Here is a 21,206-nt window from a genome sequence, read left to right as displayed (position 1 = left end):
CCCAACTAACATTCTATATGTATTTCTGGATTCGCCCATACGTGCTATATGCCCTGCCCATCTCAAACGTCTGGATTTAATGTTCCTAATTATGTCAGGTGAAGAATACAATGCGTGCAGTTCTGTGTTGTGTAACTTTCTCCATTCTCCTGTAACTTCATCCCTCTTAGCCCCAAATATTTTCCTAAGAACCTTATTCTCAAACACCCTTAATCTCTGTTCCTCTCTCAAAGTGAGAGTCCAAGTTTCAGAGCTATACAGAACAACAGGTAATATAACTGTTTTATAAATTCTAACTTTCGGATTTTTTGACAGCAGACTGGATGATAAAAGCTTCTCAACCGAATAATAATATGCATTTCCCATATTTATTCTGTATTTAATTTCCTCCCGAGTATCATTTATATTTGTTACTGTTGCTCCAAGATATCTGAATTTTTCCACCTCTTCGAAGGATGAATCTCCAATTTTTATAGTTCCCTTTGTTAAAAATGTTATGTTTTATTTAACGACGCTCGCAACTGCAGAGGTTATATCAGCGTCGCCGGATGTGCCGGAATTTTGTCCCGTAGGAGTTCTTTTACATGCCAGTAAATTTACTGACATGAGCCTGTCGCATTTAAGCACAGTTAAATGCCATCGACCTGGCCCGGGATCGAACCCGCAACCTTGGGCATAGAAGGCCAGCGCTATACCAATTTGCCAACCAGGTCGACTGGGCAGTTCCCTTTGTGATAGTTCCCACATTTATTACAGTAATTTATATTATACTGTTCTAATGTTACTGAAAACACTTGGCTGTTCATTAAATACAGAACTGAAACCAATCACACGCCACTGACGCAGTTTTGGGCTAACGGATGGGAACCAGGATCCAAGGTTGCTATTTGGTGTCGGCAGAATCCCGCTCTCGTTAATTGGTTAGATTTTCCCGAGGTTTTCCCAAACTGTAAGGGGAAGAGTATCCATTGCTGTGGAGTAACGATTTGCATGTCTGACATTGGAACGAATGGGCGCGGGTTCAAATCCTGGCTCAGGTTTGTTTCGAGGTTTTCCCCCAACCAGCTGAAGGAGAATTGCTCTCTTTCATCATAGTCTCCGTTTCCCATAATTTTGACTTGCTTCGGTTCCGGACCGCCAACGAACTTGAACCCCACAGAGGGTTAGCTGACACCACTCTAACCCTCGCAGAAAAGAATAAAAGTGTACCAATCTAAGAGCCAGGCACCGTGAATTCGTTTTCATGAACGCACTATGTTGCGCGAATCAAATAGAAGAGTTTACGAAGAGAAAGAGGGGCATAAATTTTTTGGTGCTAGAAAAATATTTACTAATCCAACTCGCCACAAAATACAAAGACATCGTAGAATGCAATAAGACAGATGTTGCCTCCCGGAGATTAGATTTTTACATTTGTGCATTCTAGAGCACCGTAAACTCTAGGAAAATGGTACATTTGATAGAAGTCATTAATATTTATAATATGTAAACGTTATTCAACTGAAGGAATTCTTACGCAGGTAGCTTTGTCTCACTGATTCTATAACTGCAGACATCTTAGAGTAAGTTCTGCTAACTGTAGCTTTTGAGATTCCAATATTCTCCAACCATTGATATTTTGTTATTATTGATATTTTGTTGCTAATTGATATTTTGTTATTTTATTGGTATTTTGTTATTTATTGATATTTTGTTATTTATTGATATTTTGTTATTTTATTGATATTTTATTATTGATATTTTGTTATTATTGATATTTTGTTATTTATTGATATTTTGTTATTTTATTGATATTTTATTATTGATATTTTGTTATTATTGATATTTTGTTATTATTGATATTTTGTTATTTATTGATATTCTGTTATTTTATTGATATTTTATTATTGATATTATGTTATTATTGATATTTTGTTATTTATTGATATTCATTATTTATTGATATTTTGTTATTATTGATATTTTGTCATTTTATTGATATTTTGTCTTTTTATTGATATTTTGTTATTTATTGATATTTTGTTATTTATTGATATTTTGTTATTTCATTGATATTTTGTTATTATTGATATTTTGTTATTATTGATATTTTGTTATTTATTGATATTTTGATATTTTATTGATATTTTATTATTGATATTTTGTTATTATTGATATTTTGTTATTTATTGATATTCATTATTTATTGATATTTTGTTATTTTATTGATATTTTATTATTGATATTTTGTTATTATTGATATTTTGTTATTTGATTGATATTTTGTTATTTGATTGATATTTTGTTATTTGATTGATATTTTGTTATTTTATTGATATTTTATTATTGATATTTTGTTATTTTATTGATATTTTATTATTGATATTTTGTTATTTGATTGATATTTTGTTATTATTGATATTTTGTTATTATTGATATTTTGTTATTTATTGATATTATATTATTATTGATAATTTGTCATTTATTGATATTTTGTTATTTTATTGATATTTTGTTATTTTATTGATATTTTGTTATAACCGATATTTTGTTATTTATTGATATTTTGCTATTTATTGATATTTTGTTATTTTATTGATATTTTGTTATTTTATTGATATTTTGTTATTATTGATATTTTGTTATTTATTGATATTTTGTTATTTATTGATATTTTGTCATTATATTGATATTTTGTTATTGTATTCATATTTTGTTATTATTGACATTTTGTTATATGATTGATATTTTGTTATTTGATTGATATTTTGTTATTTATTGATATTTTGTTATTTCATTGATATTTTGTTATTTGATTGATATTTTGTTATTTATTGATATTTTGTTATTTGAAGTGTTGTATCAGTGAAGAAGTGTGTCAGTGAAGTGTGAAGTGTGTTTGTCAGTGAAGTTTTATAGTTTATAGTGGCAGTGCAAAGTATTTGAACAGTGAAATATTTTTGAAGTGTTAGTGAAATCAGGATAGAATCAGTGAAATGTGTCGTAGTTCCAGTGCAGTGAGTGAGTTGACAGCGAAATGAGTGAAATGTTGAAAGGTACTTGTGCAGATATGAACATATCATACTCGCGGGTTTTATTTCGAACTTAGGGCTAAGATACAAATTAGATTTACTTTAAATGTTATTTTAAGTGATCGTGCTTCATTTAATTTAGGATGCTCCCTGTTATTATTGTTATTATTATTATTATTATTATTATTATTATTATTATTATTAATTGTTTATTATTAATTGTCATTATTGAGTGTAATTAGTTACCAATGCCACCGGGTATATACCCATTTGCAGTGTGAATAAATACATACATACATACATACATACATACATACATACATACACACACAGTCCACACCTGTGGAGTAACGGTCAGCGCGTCTGGCTGCGAAACCAGGTAGCCCGGGTTCGAATACCTGGTTGAGGTTTTTTCCGGAGTTTTCCCTCAACTCAATACGAGTAAATGCTGGGTAACTTTCGGTGCCGGACTCATTTCAGACGCTAAATAACCTAGATGTTGGCACAGCGTCGTAAAATAACCAAATACATACATACATACATACATACATATATACATACATAAAGAAAAGACCCTGTGGTATAATTTCTTAATAGTACCTGCAGCATAAAGAGAAAGGCATATTTCTCTCCCTTCTCTTTCATTTAACATATCTAAATACATCAATTCTATATCAAGACCATGATATGCAGCAACCATTTTATTTTTAGCCCAGAGTAGTAGGTTAACTTAACCCCAAGCTTAACCCCGTGTTAAAACTGTTGATGAGACAGAATTTTAGTGAAATCTGGAGTTAAAACTGTATAACACAAAGTCAAATTTTAACTCTTGCACATGAAACCAGTTGAAGATATAAATGGCAGAATTCAAAATATTTGTAAATAAATGTTTAATTATTTTTTTACAGATCTCTACAAATTTAATGTAACACTGGATGTACAAAATATCAAGCCAACAAGTGTGGAGTTATCGTGGAACGGAGTGCCTTATCCAGAAGACAAATACGTCAACATCTTCAGAGCTATTTACCAAAGCGATGCGGGCAAAGAAGATTTCAGCACTTTCAAAGTAGCTAAGAGAGATTCACAAGCCAGAACAATAATCCAAGATCTGAAGCCTGGTACAAGGTAAGTAAACACTTTCAAGCAGTTATATGGTACTTCTCTTGTCATGAGGGATGTAATTTACTACATAAGGAATCTTACCAGAGATATTAACGTTCCACCAAAAATTATTATGCAGTATTTCTTAAAGTCAAGGTCGGTGTATAGTAAATTGTGTTTGTTAACTGGCTCTGTCATTACACAGCGAAAGCCCTTGCGTTTTACAGGGAATGTGAGAAAATTTGACGCCATAATGCCTGTATCGATTAGTGAAGTGTAGTCACGAAGCACACGGAATATATTATGATTATGGTCTGAACTGCCTTCGACTCGAATGCTTGATGTATGTAATCACTCCCGTATTAAAATTACTGTGGTCTACTTTTGTTACAAAATAATACTAAGTTTATCTGTTACTTCAGAGACATACGTACACAGACAGGAAGTGGTATAGCTGTCAGATTGTCCCCTAGAACATTAAATTATTATATTGTCACCACTGATTAATCTTACTCATATATATATATATATATATATATATAATATACACAGTTTGTAACTTTAATAATGACAACCATTTAGCCTACTTATTACGAATATACAAGTGATACATCTGTGAAGCTTCTACAGTCGTTCAGTGTTCAGTAAGTTTGCCGAAAAAATTCATGAAAGGTTAGAATACACAAGGAAGAGAAATATGCCTTCAAATTGTGTGCCGTTTTCCTGTGTATAATTGGAAACGGATCTGGAAGAATATACGAAACAGTGTTTTGATCTTTAAACAGCAAGACCTATGGTTTCGAGTGGTCAATGATATTTTTCCAACTAACAGTAAATTATACCTTATCAGATTAGCCCGGACATCACTCTGCCCCTATTGCCAAAAAGAAGACAATCTTCAACATCGCTTTCTTGAGTGCCCGAGGACTAAACAATATTGGGAAACTGCAATTCAGGATATTAGTTACATCGCGCATATCCCTGTGAAATACATAGACTTAAACTTTATACTCAAGCCAAGTTTTTATTATAAACCCAAGACAACACAGGCAGCTATTGTGAAGCGATTAGCACTTTGTATGGAAACAATATTGGATTAAAATGTTAAAGCAATGTCCACACATTTATATGGAAATAATGTAATAAGAATATCAATTCATAAAATTGTAGTATGTAGGAAAGGTTTCATTTTCTTTATCAGTGCAATAATTGTTGTTGTTTGACTGATAATATGATCACTGAATATATTTTGGGGGTATATTATTGTTATTATTGTTATGATTATTATAATTATTTCTTATTTTTAACAAGTACTTAAGATTCTTTAACTTTTTGAGACTTATTTTTTGTACTTAATTATGTGATAACTAATAACATTAAGCAGAGGAATTGAAATACTTTTGAACTGAACGTTAAAGTAATGCATATACTCTTAAAATGTCACAATGTTCTTTTTGTATGTAGGAGTATAATAATTCTATCATGTGTACAGAAATATTTGCTTTTGTTGCACTAGGAAAATCTCACTCAGATTATTCAACATTGATATGGGACCATTATTTTATTAAGTATTGTCTGTTTGAAATGTTTTGTTATTGCTATAGTTGTATATAATTTTGTGTTGCAATAAAAAAAAAGTGTCGTAGCCAGCATTGTCTACAACTCGTTGTCAGCGATGTGGAAGTCGTAGTATCCCTGTAGCAGCTCCTGTTCTGTTGATGTTTCTGATGAACCGCCCTACCCTGTAGAATATCGGGAACAGTCCGGAATCGAACGTCACAAAGTGGTCTCTTCATGTTTGGGATTAAGTCATAATCATCGAAATGAAATCTACATCGACATGGGGAACTATTAATAATGGAATTCCTCAAGGATCAATATTAGGTCCCCTACTTTTTCTAGTGTTTATAAATGATCTAGTCCACACCTGTGGAGTAACGGTCAGCGCGTCTGGCTGCAAAACCAGGTGGCCCGGGTTCGAATCCCGGTCGGGGCAAGTTACCTGGTTGAGGTTTTTTCCGGGGTTTTCCCTCAACCCAATACGAGCAAATGCTGGGTAACTTTCGGTGCTGGACCCCGGACTCATTTCACCGGCATTATCACCTTCATTTCATTCAGACGCTAAATAACCTAGATGTTGATACAGCGTCGTAAAATAACCCAATAAAATGAAAAAATAAATGATCTTGCCCCCCCCTAATAAATATGTAGGTCATCCCATATTATTTGCAGATGACACAAGTATAGTAATTACAGCCAATAACTCCAACACATTCCAATCTTCAACAGAGGAAATTCTCTTCAAAATATGTGACTGGTTCTCAGTCAATAAATTAGTATTAAATTGTAACAAAACTAACATAATTCAATTTAAATCCTGTCCAAATTCAACCTCGCAAATTTCTAGCGCAATAATTAAAAATAGATCCCTATTAGAAACAACAACAACCAAATTTCTTGGCTTAAAAATCGATAATGTGTTAAATTGGAAAAATCATATTAAAGAAATTACCCCCAAACTAAATTCAGCTTGTTTTGCTATTAGATCTATGCAAAAGATAGTAAATATCAATACCTTAAAAACAATATACTTTGTATACTTCCACTCGGTAATGAGTTCTGGAATAATATTCTGGGGAAATTCCACAGATAGTAACAATATATTTCTATTACAAAAAAAAAGTAATTAGAATAATGGTAGGTGCCAAATCTAGGGAGTCGTGTAGGACTATTTTCAAAAAGCTACAAATAATGCCCATGGCTTGTCAGTATATCTTTTCATTAATAGTCTTCCTCGTATGTAATCGTGAAAACTTTGTAACTAATTCAACAGTTCATAGCATAAATACACGTCAAAAAAATGACTTTCATACTCCATCGGCAAGTCTATCGTGCTATCAAAAAGGAGTGCGTTATATGGCAGTAAAAATTTTTAATAGCCTCCCTATCGATATAAAAAATGAAACTCAAAACATAAAATTATTTAGGGCCAAATTAAAGAAGTACCTAATTTCTCACGCCTTCTATCCTGTAGGTGAATTCATGACATTCAATAACACTTCATGAAATTGATACTAAAACTATGTGTTGTACTAGTAGACTATATTGTAAATCTCGTCTGTATATATTTCATCTAGACTGTGACTATAAATTAAGACTTTATAATAGTATTAAGTTTTTTGACTTGTTCCATATTCTAGCTGTGAAGCAATGTATGAATACCATGGAATGTTAATAATTACAATACAATACAATCACAGGGGCTTAAGTCGGGTGAATGTAGTGGTTGAATAAGCACTTCTCACCCCCAGCGACAGTACAAATCAGCTACAGAGCGTGCCGTGTGCACCCTTGCGTTATCCTACAAAATGATAGTAGGGTTCTGCAAAACGTGTGGGCGCTCTCCTCGCAACGCTGGTCTCAGATTATGCTCCAAAATTGACGGAAATACTGTGCATTAACATTCTGTCTTTGCGGGAGACCCGGCCGAGCCATGTTTTCCACGCCGTCATGCTCCTCGTTGAAGGCTCGAACCTACCTCGCAACAGTCCTGCATGGTAACGCCGTCTCTCCACATGCCTCAACAAGACCGTCATGATATTGTCGTGCTGAACGACCACGGGCAGATTGAATTTTTAGCCAAGATCGCTGTTCCTGCTTTGTAAACATGGCGAAACACAACCGCTTAGAGCTGTAACTAACAGGAGACTACAGTAACTTCAACTCTCCACAGCGCATGCGGTGTGAGTCGGACGGAAGAGTCCTTTTAGGGGGGAGGAGGGCAGACATGAACTAACATGTAGTAGAAGTGACAACAATTAACTCAGTCTCGTTTCGCTTTTACAGCAGTGTTGCCACTATTTAAGTTACACCCACGTATATATACCCTGACCACCAAAATATTCTATCCAACCAGAATCAAATACCTTATATGATTTAGGTGGCTGAGTGGTAATACCGTCACGCAGATGGCTCGGGTTCGAATCCCGGTCAGGCTTGGGATTTTTAATTGAAAAATACAAAAATCCATAGTGACATTTGTAGCGATAAGGTCTTCATTGCGGTTTTCTCCGGGGTTCTACCGTTTCCCATACTTCTACATCGTTCCATCAACATTACCCCATTTCGTTATCATCCCATAGAATTCTCCGAAACTCTGCTGGCGACGCACAGAGGAAGCTGGTCTAGGGACGAGAGGGGGTGGGTTGCCTGCTCGAAACCAGGGTACGCAGCGAACCTTAATGTAGTCAGCCGGTGTGGGTTTGGAAATGCGCCTAGCTTGAGCGTTTTTTTTTTCTCTTGCACGGAGGAGAGACCCGAAAACTTACGCTGCAGCCTCAGGTTTATTGTGCTTACTCCTCCTATTCTGTGAATGATTGGGTAGCCGAACGGCCGCATTCTTGTACAAGTACAGCATCCCGTACAGTGAACTTAACCCGGACTATTTTATTGATGATGTACGTCACTGTTCGTTAACAGAAAACCACAATTTAAGGGCATATGTACGTGAACGAACGACCACACATATTACCAGAAAATACAGGCTCTAAATTTCTAAAATTTTATAAGAAAATGAACTCACAATTGGACAAAAATTACAAGGTACCACAACAAGACTTATTAGAACTTAAATATCTGATAAAAGTATTTAAAAAGGTTACTAATAATATTTTTCAAACTAGCTTTATCCAAGTATGAAAAAAAAAAATTCTGCAGTTACATCATTTGGTAACCGTAACATTGTTATGGTCTCTCTGATATCTTTAATATTTTTTCAGCACGTAATAAACACTTATTTCTGAAAAGTAGACTACTCTCAGACATGTAGAGTTGTTTATTTTAATGCATTTTATTTTTTATTTTTCCTACATAAAATATATTAAAATTTACATAATGTTTTGTGGCATAATTTTTCTATTTTCAAAGAAATGGACATTATTGTAGTCTACCTTTTGCATAAATGCATGTTAAATCAGTGTACAACATTTCAGAATTCTATCTATAATGGTTGTGGAGGTATTAAATAATGTGTGTGAAAATTTTCAAATTTTGGAAAATTTAACTTAAAGTAAAAGTGAATTCTAAAACATATTACTAGTATTTTTTTTATACTTTTATCAGATATTTAAGTTCTAATAAGTCTTGTTGTGGTACCTTGCAATTTTTGTCCAATTGTGAGTTCATTTTCTTATAAAATTTTAGAAATTTAGAGCCTGCATTTTCTGATAGCATTTCTGGTCGTTCACGTACATATACCCTTAAGTCACACAGAGTTAGTGTGCACTCAATGTTGGTTGCTTGACGGTTGTCAGCCCACTTTGAGGTCTGTGGATATAGAGGGAAAAATTGGATCGGTGTCTGGTAGAGTTCCCGGGTAGCTCAGTTGGTAGAGCGTTGGTACGTTAAACCAAAGGTCCCGGGTTCGATGCCCGGCCCCGGAACAATTTTTCCCTCGAAATTATTCAAATCAACTTTACAGGGAGTTATACCTGAAAGCTTGATTTGCAACTCAGAAGTATACAACGGAGTTATAAAAATAGGAATGATATTAATAAAGTTGGAATGAAAGTAAACATTTCGCAGTTAAATTATTTTAGAATGCTATACTGATTAATTCTGTGATGAAAATTTATTTACGCGTGCAGTCGTTTGTAATCGGCATAAACGTACCGTCACCATATATTATTTAGAGGAAGATGTCATCTGTTGACAATCTTTCAAACCTTACTGCAGTAATGCCCCAGTAAAATAACATTTAAGTTACTGCGGAATTAGCCGAAACAAGAAACATTCACCCAGTCAGCATGCAAGAGAGAAATTTGCATGTCCCTCCTGAGGTTCGAAGTAATGCACTCTGAGTCTAACTGAACCACTGACTTCTATAAATGGTAAACTTCATGTCTCGAAACACGTAATATTATACAGGGACATCATTTTATTTTTACTAACATTTTTAATATTAACCTGTCTATACCTTTAGAGAACCGGAAACACCGCTTGCTCCCCCCTCCAAGACTGGAGTTCGATGATACTGGCGTAAAACACAAATCACTCTACTAGGTATAGGATGGAAGAAAAGTAGTTCATCCATTTACGTAAACTAGGAAATATCGCGATTTTGAGTTTGATAATTTTCATTACGTTTTTTCTTTAATCAAAGTACAGTACTGTATTAAGAATAAGTGTTTTTACTCACGAAGTGAGTTATCCATGCGAACGTATTCATTATGCAGTGTATATTATACTGTCTACAGCACATTAGCGTACAATATAGAGAAAGAAGTTAAATTGAAAAATAATCATAATATGAATATTTAAACACAATTTTGAAAATGGTGGCCGTTCATTTCGATATAGGCTTCAGTTCTTTTGTGAATATTATCGCACTATAGACTATTGCATCTAATTCCAATTGCCAGTTTCGTCCTTCGTACTAGTAACTCATGTTGAAATAATTCTGTACCTACTCTACGTACTGTAAATTCAATCTTCACTTCTGCCCGACCCGAAAATATAAAATTACTCAGACATGCTATCTACTGTCCGTCCAAGTGGTTATGCCGCAGGATTGTAGAAAGGGAAGAAATCACGTGACAGTTAATTACTTAACGAGGTCCTTTTATTTAAGTTAAATTAAACAGCTGTATAATATTACGTAAACGTCCAATTCCTAAGAGAAATTAATGTTTTCAGAAAAGAGCTAAGACAGCTCCGTTCCATCACTCTTTCATCATGTGATGACGCAGAATATCTGCATGGAAATATCATATGTACTTCGGTACATCAAAATAAAAAATAAATAAGACAGCTCAGCTTTTACAGAGGGGCGAGCAGAAGCAGGTGGGGGAAATCGGGATGCGACGTAGGCAAACGGACAGTACCTGTGCGAAAATATGATTCAATATTGAAAGCTCTTTCGTCACTGGAAAACGCGAACATATTTCTGGAACGTACTGTACTCAGTAACTCAGTACTGCTTACTATCTGCGGTCTTGGTTCTGTGTGGAGTTGGAACTTCCTTAGTAGAAGGGGTGTGAGTGAAGTACATTCAAAAACTCAGGTACAATAAAAATTGAAGTAAAAATAAAATGATGTCCCTGTACTTGTCGTGTCTTCTGGTGTAATGTAAGTTTTTTTCTGTTTGCAGGTATCGGCTATGGCTGGAAGTTTACCTTACGAATGGCAAGATTAAGAAATCTAATGTACAAGATTTCATGACGAAACCCGGGGCAGTTCCTTCCGTCGGAGCAACACAGCAAGGTCAGTCAATAAGCCTCCCTTATGCAACTTACATCGAGCATGACCTTCCCTGATAGGTCGCTATTTCGGAGCTCAATTGTCACGGGAAGCCTCCCTGCCTAATTATAAACCCCGAGCGCAGTTTTTACTCGGAAACAAAAAATCGACCTTATACGCTTTTGGATGCGGTGCACCAGGTGCTCGGAGCGAATCAACGGAAACTGTGCGAAGATCCGGCGTTTGCACACAATGTCACTGTGTTAGAATTAGAATCTGAAGTAAGTGTTTGCACTTTCTAAAGGTCAACGACTTCAATACATTTCAAGTTAAAATTCACAGTCAACTTTTACTTTTAATTTCAGGGCTATAATATCTTGTAATTTAGCATTAATGCATGAAAAGTGACAATCACAGAAACAATTGAATTTGGTGAAATTTCTAGGTAGAAGATGTTAGCAGATATCTTACTACAGGGACATCACTTTATTTTTACCAACATTTTTAACATTAACCTGGCTATACTCGGAAACACTGTTTCCCCCTTCCATTACAGGAGTTTGGAGTTGCTAGTACAATATGTAAACAAATCATTTTACTAGCTATAGGAGGAGAGAAAAGTAGTGTATCCATTTATGTTACAGGGAAATACAGTATTACGATTTTCAGTTTGGTCATTACTTTGCAGTATTTTATGAAAAAAAAAAAAAAAACAGTAGAATAGTAACAATTTTTTTTTTCACAAACTCAAGTCTTCAGGCGGTTATATATATTATGTAACGTCTACTTTATTCAGCATATTACTAACCTAATTTATTCCTGAGAATTTTGTGAGCACTTCCGTAAAAAACCCCAATTTCTACAGCTACCTTCTTGACCAACTTATTAGGACCTCGCCGCATCCTTTCTCTACCATCTTCTACAACATCTTCTGTCACCTTTGGTGGCCATCTTACACTTTTCCTCCTTTCTGTACACTCTGTTGCTCTAAATTTATCTACCAGATTAATGACATTTCTACGAAAATATTCCGTAATGATATAATCAGGAAATTGTGAAAAAAAAACTGTTGTTCACATTCGGTTATATTGTAATTCCAGTTTCCATCATCGTCCTTCATACCTACAAATAGTAAAACAAAACTCTTGTTTAAATAATGCTGTTAGTACCGTGCCATATTATAGGGTACCGTACTTTCGGTAACTCTAATCTTCACTTGTGCTCAGTCCACACAGATAAATTCAGTTATGCTACACACCATACTTGTGTGAAAATAAATTTCAATAATATAAGCTCTTTCTTCTATAGAAAATGCAACATATTTCTGAAACACACTGTACTCTGTATTGTTTATTTCACTGCTAGCAACAGCGGCCGTAAGTTTGTGTGACTGACGTTAGCAAGGACATTAGTGAAAGGGATGGGAGTCAAGTACATTTAGAAACGCAGGTACAATAAAAATTGAAGTAAAAATAAAATGATGTCCCTGTATAATAATATCGGACAGCTAGCAGTTTCACGTGCGAACGACGATGGTGCTGCTACCAACTGCCGGGATGGAGATACTCGCGAAACAAGCTGTAATCAACTGCAATGTATATTGTTGCTGGGCTAGTTAATTTGTTAATAGTTTTATGAATTAGTACTAGCATTACAAATTGCTCCAAATCGTACTTTCGATTTCCGACAGTTCATAAAACGAAAGTCAACAACATTCTTTAGTAGGTCTAATTCCTTCGTCTTTGTGTTGATAGAAAAATACAAATTAGTTTTTTTATTTAGACCTAATAAATAAATAGAAGTTAAAATGTATTGGATTTTAAGGTTTTATCAAATTAAGTTTTATTGTTGTCCACATGCCTTTACTAATTATTGCAAGCATCAGGTTACTATAGGGTAAGGTGGTACATTATGGATATAGGTACAATACGGATCACGCTAAGATTAGCGTAATTTTCTACAAGACTATTGTTGGTAGAACTGTTTTGAGCAGTGGGTCAAGAAGGAGGATCCTTGTTGTGTTTATCGTGTGAGTTTCAGTACAGCTGTGCCATTCATTGATTCTCTACAATTTATTTTGCATAGGAAGGTAAATACTTGCACATGGAAGATATTCAATTTATAAAACTGCACAGTATTTAAGTTCCTGGTGTAGCTTCAAACATAGCAGAATCATTTTCCTTTTTATACAGTCTTATGATGCCATGAAATAGACGACTGTAGGTGCAAGTGCTGTCACCTATTGTTTCATTGTAACAATGAATGATCCCCATACATTTAACATTACTAAAGTACAATATGGATCAGTAGTCTAGGTACAATATGGATCAGTAGTCTAGGTACAATATGGATATAGCCTAGTAGTACAAATGGGATCGGGAGAAGTTAGACGATTATTTATTGTTGTAATTATTTTGATATATAGTCCTACGCGTATATTTTATATATTACAATTTTTTTTCGTTTTGTTGTTGATTTTAATATTTTTTTCTTACATGTTAATGGGTAGATGTCAAGGGTAAAAACAGAACCTAAATGCAGACGAAAGTGGAAGCCATCGGTGATGAACACTGCAATTAAGAGCGTCAAGGAAGGGTATTTGTTTATAAGTGAGGCTTTCGAGTTACTTTTACTGCACTCCATAGAAAACTGAAGCTTGAAGAACAGAGAGCTACTTGGTGAAAGCTTCGTGTAGGAGACGCAATAGTCTTGGTTTAACACCTCTTCAGGTGAGGCAAGCCGCATTTAACTTTGCAGAGGGAAGTCAGGTGAAACACCCATGGAATACGGAGAACAGAGTTGTAGGGATTGATTGGTTTCTCGCATTTCTAACGAGGCATTCAAATTCGAGTGTAAGGGAACCCGAGTGTCTGTCACGTGCCAGAGTTCAAGGATTAAATAGGCAATCAGTTGCGCATTTTTTCGGCAACTTGAAAGAAGTTACGGACACAATTTGAATTGTGTGACAAGTCTTATAATGTGTCCTTCTAAGATAGTATATCAAAAGGGGAAATGAAAAGTTGTTGCTATTATCAACGCAGAAAGAGAGGAAAATGTAACCATCATTGCATGTTGTAAAACATCCGGTGGATTCATCCCTCCAATAGTCATTTTTGAAAGTGTTAGGAAACACCCAGAATTTCAGGACAGCTTGCCTCCAGGCTCGATAGTGGCAATGAGCGAGTCAGGGTACATAAATGAAAATCTCTTCTTGGCATGGCTGAATCACTTCAATACATATAAAACCCCAGGCAGAGTCTTGATAGTTCTGGACAATCATTCAAGCCATGTGAGTTTGCAAGCCTTGGAATATTTTCAGATGAATGAAATGAATTTTTAGGGTTACCGCCACATAGCACTCATGTCTTACAACCATTACACAGAACATTGTTTAAGTCACTTAAGACCAAATACCATAAGAATGCAATTGAATGGATACATCGAAATGAAAATCTGTCGAAGAAATGATTCTGTCCCATATTCAACATGACTTGGAACAGCACGGATTCCGTAGGTGCAACTGTTAAAAAGTTTTCAATGTACTGGGATATTCCCATTCAACGATGACATTGTTCCGGAGGAAAAATTTGAACGTGCAGTCACGTCTATATAATCAAATAATGATGCCGAAAATAATGCTGGTCATGCAACCGCTAGCACTAGTAGGCCCCAAACCTCTGGAGAGCCCTCAAGCAGACACACAAATGCTACCAAGCCTATAGTTTCAGAAACTGGATCATCCACTAAAACTAGCGGCAACTTCTCAAGTGACAACTTCTCAGGTCATAAAAGTTGTTTTTCGTCACCAGAGGATACAATAAAAAATTTGTTGCCTTCTCCACCTAGAAAGGAGTCTTGCCGAAAACGGAAACTGCAGACCTCTGTCCACCTTCCTTCCCCACAAAACATTGACACCACTCCTGTTAAGAGATGTTGCAATCAAACCACAAATAAAACCAAAATCCAAGGCAAGAAGCGCAACAGTGCTAAAAGGAAGTGTGTTGGTGTCATCACGGAATCACCAAAAAGAAAAGATGTGTGTGGATTCTGTTTGCTGAATTATTATAGTCCGGAATCCATAAGGAAAGGGGACTGTATTTGTTGTCAAGGGTGCCAAATGTGGTATCATGAAATCTGTGTAGGTGGAAAAGGTAAAAAACAGTTTATTTGTGTAAAATGCCAGTGATTCTATATGTACTATGTAGGGATCCGAATTGTACCCACTGAGGTACATTATGGATCATTTTTTGTTAAATGTAAACTTATTTTTCAGTGCTTAACTTAAGTGAAGTAATTTTGTTTAAACACTTGTATCATATCAGAAATTGTCCAAAGATTATATAAACATAAAATCATAATGCACAGACATGCGTGTTGGTTGGAACAATAAAATCTGTCTTTAGTGATCCATAATGTACCACCTTACCCTATATTTTATATTTGCAGTTGTCAGCAATGCGTATATAAAACATTACTGTAAATTCATTCCTAATATCAGATTGATTTTGCCTCGGTAAACCAAAGAAAAAATATGTAACAATTAATTACGGAAGTAATAAGAAGTATGCAATATTTCTCATAATATGCAGCTCTGATATAAGATAATAATTTTACATTAAATATTATTCAACATTTCTTAAGTGTTTCATAAATAATTCCACATTAGTAACTCACGTTTTAAACAATAGTCCGAATCTCGCTACTGGTATGTTAATATTTGTATATGTGGACGTAATTCCATCCCTCTGCGCTAGATGTCAGGTCCGGGATTTTTCGCACTCACGCCAATGCTGCTAGTATACAGCTGTCCGGTATTATTATAGTAAGGTATTTGATGTTGGTTTTCGAGTTACTTTTTTTAATCTCCACACTCCTACTTTACGTAACTAATAGCCTATTAGAGTTAAGGCTCATTCACAATGAAAATTAAACATAACGTAAGCGTTAACTTAAGAATATAAACGTTACGGTAAAATCAAGATCATTCACGATGGGAACATAAACATAACAGCAAATATACTTGGTAACCATGGAAACATAACAACGACGCCATTTCCTCATATTCTGTCGTATACTTCAGCGCTCCACGATTGTGTTTTGTTTGCAAATCACGTAAGCATAGGCCTAAGCATGAAAGTTTGGAGTTTGCAAACTTTCATGTTAACGTCTTACAGGAATGTTTATGTCAATGCTTATGTGAATCATTGTGAATGATCCCATTTGGTAGCCTGGGCACAAACTTCTGTGTTTATGTTACGGTTATGTTTAATTTTCATTGTGAATGGGCCTTAACCGTTTTTAATTCGTATGTAACTGCGAAAGTGTACAGTTGACGTACATGAAGGTCAAGATCTTGAACTCTAATCACCTCTCGGATATCGATGTCTCTCGAGTGTAAATTTCATGCTGTCCTTCATTTCTTAGGTCAGGGATCAACGATGCATTGACTCCAAACCATGAAAGTACTTACAAGAGATAAATAGGTCTATATTTGTCTTTCCCGATGGTAGATCGGGTGACACAGAAGTTATCTTAATAAAACTATTCACATCTTACTGAATGAATACATGCTGCATAGGGTTTAAATTGCACCACATTGTGCTTCCTTTATCTGAAGGTGACAATCATCATCGTTCGTTTGGGCCGGGCCTGATTATTAATAACTAGGTGCTAAAAAAGATATTCAGGATTTTATAAAATCCAATTTAGGACTTTCAGGAAAATTCCTAATTAATAATTTTAATTGTAAGGTAACCGGAGGTAATAAGGCCTACCTACGGAATAAAACGTTCTTTCTTTGAAATGGAGACGTCTAGCAATTTTTAAATAATGGAATTATACAGTGTTAGTATAAATGATCTTTCCGCTTACAAACTTGAATACCTATCGTTAGGAGACACTTAGAAACATGATACTGGCATCAATGGAAAGAGAAACTCAAATATTTTTGTTATGTTGGTGAACCTGTCATATATTTATTAATTTCGTTGCTAGGAGACGATATAACAGAAAAATGACTGCAAACGAAGACAGGAGGGCATTTTGTTTTCACATATCCCAGTCTGTTGTCACTGTACAACGCAATTTTAGAAGAAAATTTGGTGTTGATCCACCCAGTGGGCCCAGTATCCGTAAGTGGTACCTAGACATGTTACAGTCATGGCTTCTTCCACAACTGGAATAGGACATCGAAGGTCTCATTTTTCAGCTGGATGGGGCACCACCCCATTACTACTTAGATGTCAGAAACGAACTCAATACACGACTTCCAAGGAGATAGATTGGACGTGCTGACCGTGAAGATTTAAAATGTTTGCATTGGCCTCCACGTTCCCCCGACCTCACTCCTTGTGATTTTTTTCTGTGGGGTTTTATAAAACAACAAGTGTATCAGCCACCATTACCACCTACCATTGAGGATCTTCGTGTTCGCATCACAGAGGCCATTGCACTGGTGGATGGTGCAATGCTACAACGTGTATGGCAGGAAATTGATTACAGACTTGATGTGTGTCGCGTGACACAAGGAGCTCACATTGAGCACATGTAACTTACTTACGGTTGTGAACCAAATGTTTCTCTTTCTGTTTCATGTTTCATGTTTTCCAGTGAAAAAATAAATAAAAAAATTGTTGGAGTTTCTGTTTCTGTTAATATCAATTTCATGTTTTCTAATTTTTGCTGATTTAACAGTAGCACATGTGATTTAACCGAATGGATAACAAAAAATATTTGAGTTTCCCTTTTCATTGATACCAGCGAGCTCAGAATATGTGCGTCAGACACGTGTGCAATATCCGACGATATGATCACGTATCACCGTCCTTCGCAAGTCTTTTGTGGCTCCGACTTAAAGAACGCAGAAATTTACACTCTTTGTCTTTACTCTTTCGAATTCTGCACACCTCAACACCAAATTACCTTTCGTCTCGTTTCTCTTATCTATATTCTAACCACGACGTAAATACCAGATCACTTATCTGTGGCACGCTAAGTAGACCTCTTCATAGAACACCTCGTTATTCATCATCTTTTACAGTATCCACCTCGCGTCAATGGAATTCCTTGTCACTAAGTATTAGGGGCTGCAAGACAATAAACATCTTTAAAAACAGCTTAAAAGATAACCTTATAAGCATTTCACTCCAATTATACTGATTTAAACTCACTGACTACATTGTTACTTCATTCTTTAGACATCATCCTGGTAGTGCTGTATTTTCAAAATTGTCTCATAATAATCTCTTTCTATTATTTAATATTATTTGAAATATATTAAAATTCGATGTATTTTAACTTAATTTTGCTACACAGTTTATTTCAGTGTTTAATTAATAGTTCATAGTATTTTGTTGTTTAATTCGTAAATAACTCTTGTATACATGTAACTCTCATCTAAATCAAATTGTTGAATTCTTTGTAAGTTCATATGTATGTATACTTTTTGGTGGTTGAGTGGAAGAGAAGGCCTTACGGCCTTAACTCTGCCAGCTGAAATAAATCATTATTATTATTATTATTATTATTATTATTATTATTATTATTATTATTATTATTATCATGTTTCTAAATGTCTCGTAACGATAGTTATAAATAAATAAATGTTACATTTTGCAGGTAAACTTAAGGGCGGAGGCCCTGAGCCCTTGGTAGAGGCAACGGACTACTATGGGCCATTTGTTGCCGTGGCCATCATCGCGGCCCTGGCCGTTGTGGTCGCCCTCATACTGCTGCTCATCCTCATGAGGAAGCACGGCCACAACAAAGCAGCCATCTCCGCAACCCGCAAGAGTCAGTCGGCCTACGACAACCCGTCTTACAAGGTAGAAATCCAGCAAGAGACTATGGGTACGGCACAGTCATAGTTTCTTACGGCCCGTTCACAGTGATGGCACAGGCGAGCTCAAAGGCACACCAATTAGGGGGATGGAACGATTTGCGTCGTCTTGTTCTTCACCCTTTCTCATCTCCTTTATCACTACCCTCTTTCGCACTGTCTTGCTCTTCTTCATCACTGGAAATTAATGATCTGTCGCATACTTAGTAATTCTAGCAGTGCCTTAAGGGGACCGGGTAGTCTGAGAGTATTGCTGTTGTGTATGAGTGAAGATATTTTGTTATTACTCTTCAACTTTTGAATCTATCAATTTACAAGTTTTATAGCATACACATAATATTTTCAGGTATATTTCGCTTTTTAGATTATCTTTCTGCCTCATGTACTTGATTTTATAAACATTTTTAAATCTGAAAAAATATTGATTGAATTTAAGTTAAAAACCTGGATATTTAGGAACATTTTCTGAGAAATTACTGGGGCTATGAAGCTCAAATTTTTCACACTCCTATTTAACTACTTTTCCTGTCTATTTGTTACTCTGTAATTTGCCATTTATAACTACATTTTATAGGTTTTGGTTATGATATCTATATTTATCTATTTTCATTTATTTTTATTTTGTATTTTTCATTTATATCTATATCTGTGCCTTTTATTTACGTAGCAGATATTTGTCCTTTTTTTTATTTTCATTTGTATCTACACTTGTATCTTGCATTTGTATCTGTTTTATCTCTTTTTTCATGTTATCTCCAATTTTATGTTTTAACCAAATATCTGTACTGTCTATTGTAATTGGGGCTTTGCCCTTTTAAATAAATAAATAAACAAATAAATAAGTTAATAAATAAGTAAATAAATAAATAAATAAATAAACAAATAAAGTAAATAAAAATACCGTAAATAAATAAATAAAGTAAATAAAAAATACCGTAAATAAAGATAGAAATAAATACATAAATAAATAAGTAAATAAATAAATAATTAAATAAATAAACATGGTAATGAACAAGCATGGGTACTATCACATAGTTACCACAATTATTATGAATTTTACAGCTAGAAAAGTATGAAAAAAAAATAAACTTACTTACTGGCTTTTAACGAACCCGGAGGTTCATTGCCGCCCTCATATAAGCCTGTCATTGATCCCTATCCTGAGCAAGATTAATCCATTCTCTACCATCATATCCCACCTCCCTCAAATCCATTTTAATATTATCTTCCCATCTATGTCTCGGCCTCTCTAAAGGTCTTTTTTCCTTCGACCTATGAAAAAAAAATTACGTTTTTAAATATTTTTTTCAGTAAGGAAAATTAATTTTTATTGGAAAAATATTCATAATGTGGTTAAAATAGCAGTAAATATAGTCAAATTCATTGTAAATATGCTTGAATTTTTATAAACCTGTACTGTAAAGGGTTTCTGAGAAACATATTCCTAAAATACCCATGTTTTTAACTAAAATTTAATTAATATTTTTCAGGTTTAAAAATTTAAAAAAATTATGTATATGAGGTAGGAAGACAATATAAAAACCAAAATATACCTGATAATGTTGTGTGCATGCTGTAAAATTTGTAAATTGATAGATTGTAAAGTTCAAGAGTAATAGCAACACTTCTTCATTCATACACAACAGCCATATGATTAGAATATTCAGTCCCGTTAAAGAGTTCTGGTTGGTAAAAACAGTGGGTTGCTTTACATGCTTTAATTACATGTAAGATACACACAGAGTGGAAAGAATATGATTGTGCAGATTGAAGGGGCAGTAGAATACATTAATATTATGCGTTTTATAATTAAGTGCATACAAATTAAGCTTTCAGGAATAACTCCCTGCAAAGTTAATTTGAATAATTTCGAGGGAAAAATTGTTCCGGGGCCGGGTATCGAACCCGGGACCTTTGGTTAAACGGTACCAACGCTCTCCCACTGAGCTACCCGGGAACTCTACCCGACACCGATCCAATTTTTCCCTCTATATCCACAGACCTCAAAGTGGGCTGAC

The 21,206-nt window shown here is 34.8% G+C and overlaps 1 protein-coding gene across 3 annotated transcripts in view; it reads left to right on the top strand.

Moving 5' to 3' along the window:
• LOC138692694 (putative epidermal cell surface receptor) overlaps positions 1–21,206 on the top strand; it is a 420,391-nt gene that overhangs the window by 356,570 nt on the left and 42,615 nt on the right. For 2 of the 3 annotated variants that reach the window (XM_069815826.1, XM_069815824.1), the window contains 3 exons: positions 3,920–4,139; positions 11,263–11,375; positions 18,969–19,174. In XM_069815826.1, coding sequence (XP_069671927.1) covers positions 3,920–4,139; positions 11,263–11,375; positions 18,969–19,174 — 539 coding nt within the window. Of the gene's footprint in view, positions 1–3,919; positions 4,140–11,262; positions 11,376–18,968; positions 19,200–21,206 lie in introns of all 3 variants that reach the window. The other variant, XM_069815825.1, reaches the window with a different exon arrangement.

The sequence above is a fragment of the Periplaneta americana genome, chromosome 17, assembly GCF_040183065.1.
Source record: "Periplaneta americana isolate PAMFEO1 chromosome 17, P.americana_PAMFEO1_priV1, whole genome shotgun sequence".
Taxonomy (NCBI): Eukaryota; Metazoa; Arthropoda; class Insecta; order Blattodea; family Blattidae; genus Periplaneta; species Periplaneta americana.
Note: the sequence above shows the minus strand (reverse complement) of the source record. Positions and strands in the feature narration are given on the sequence as shown.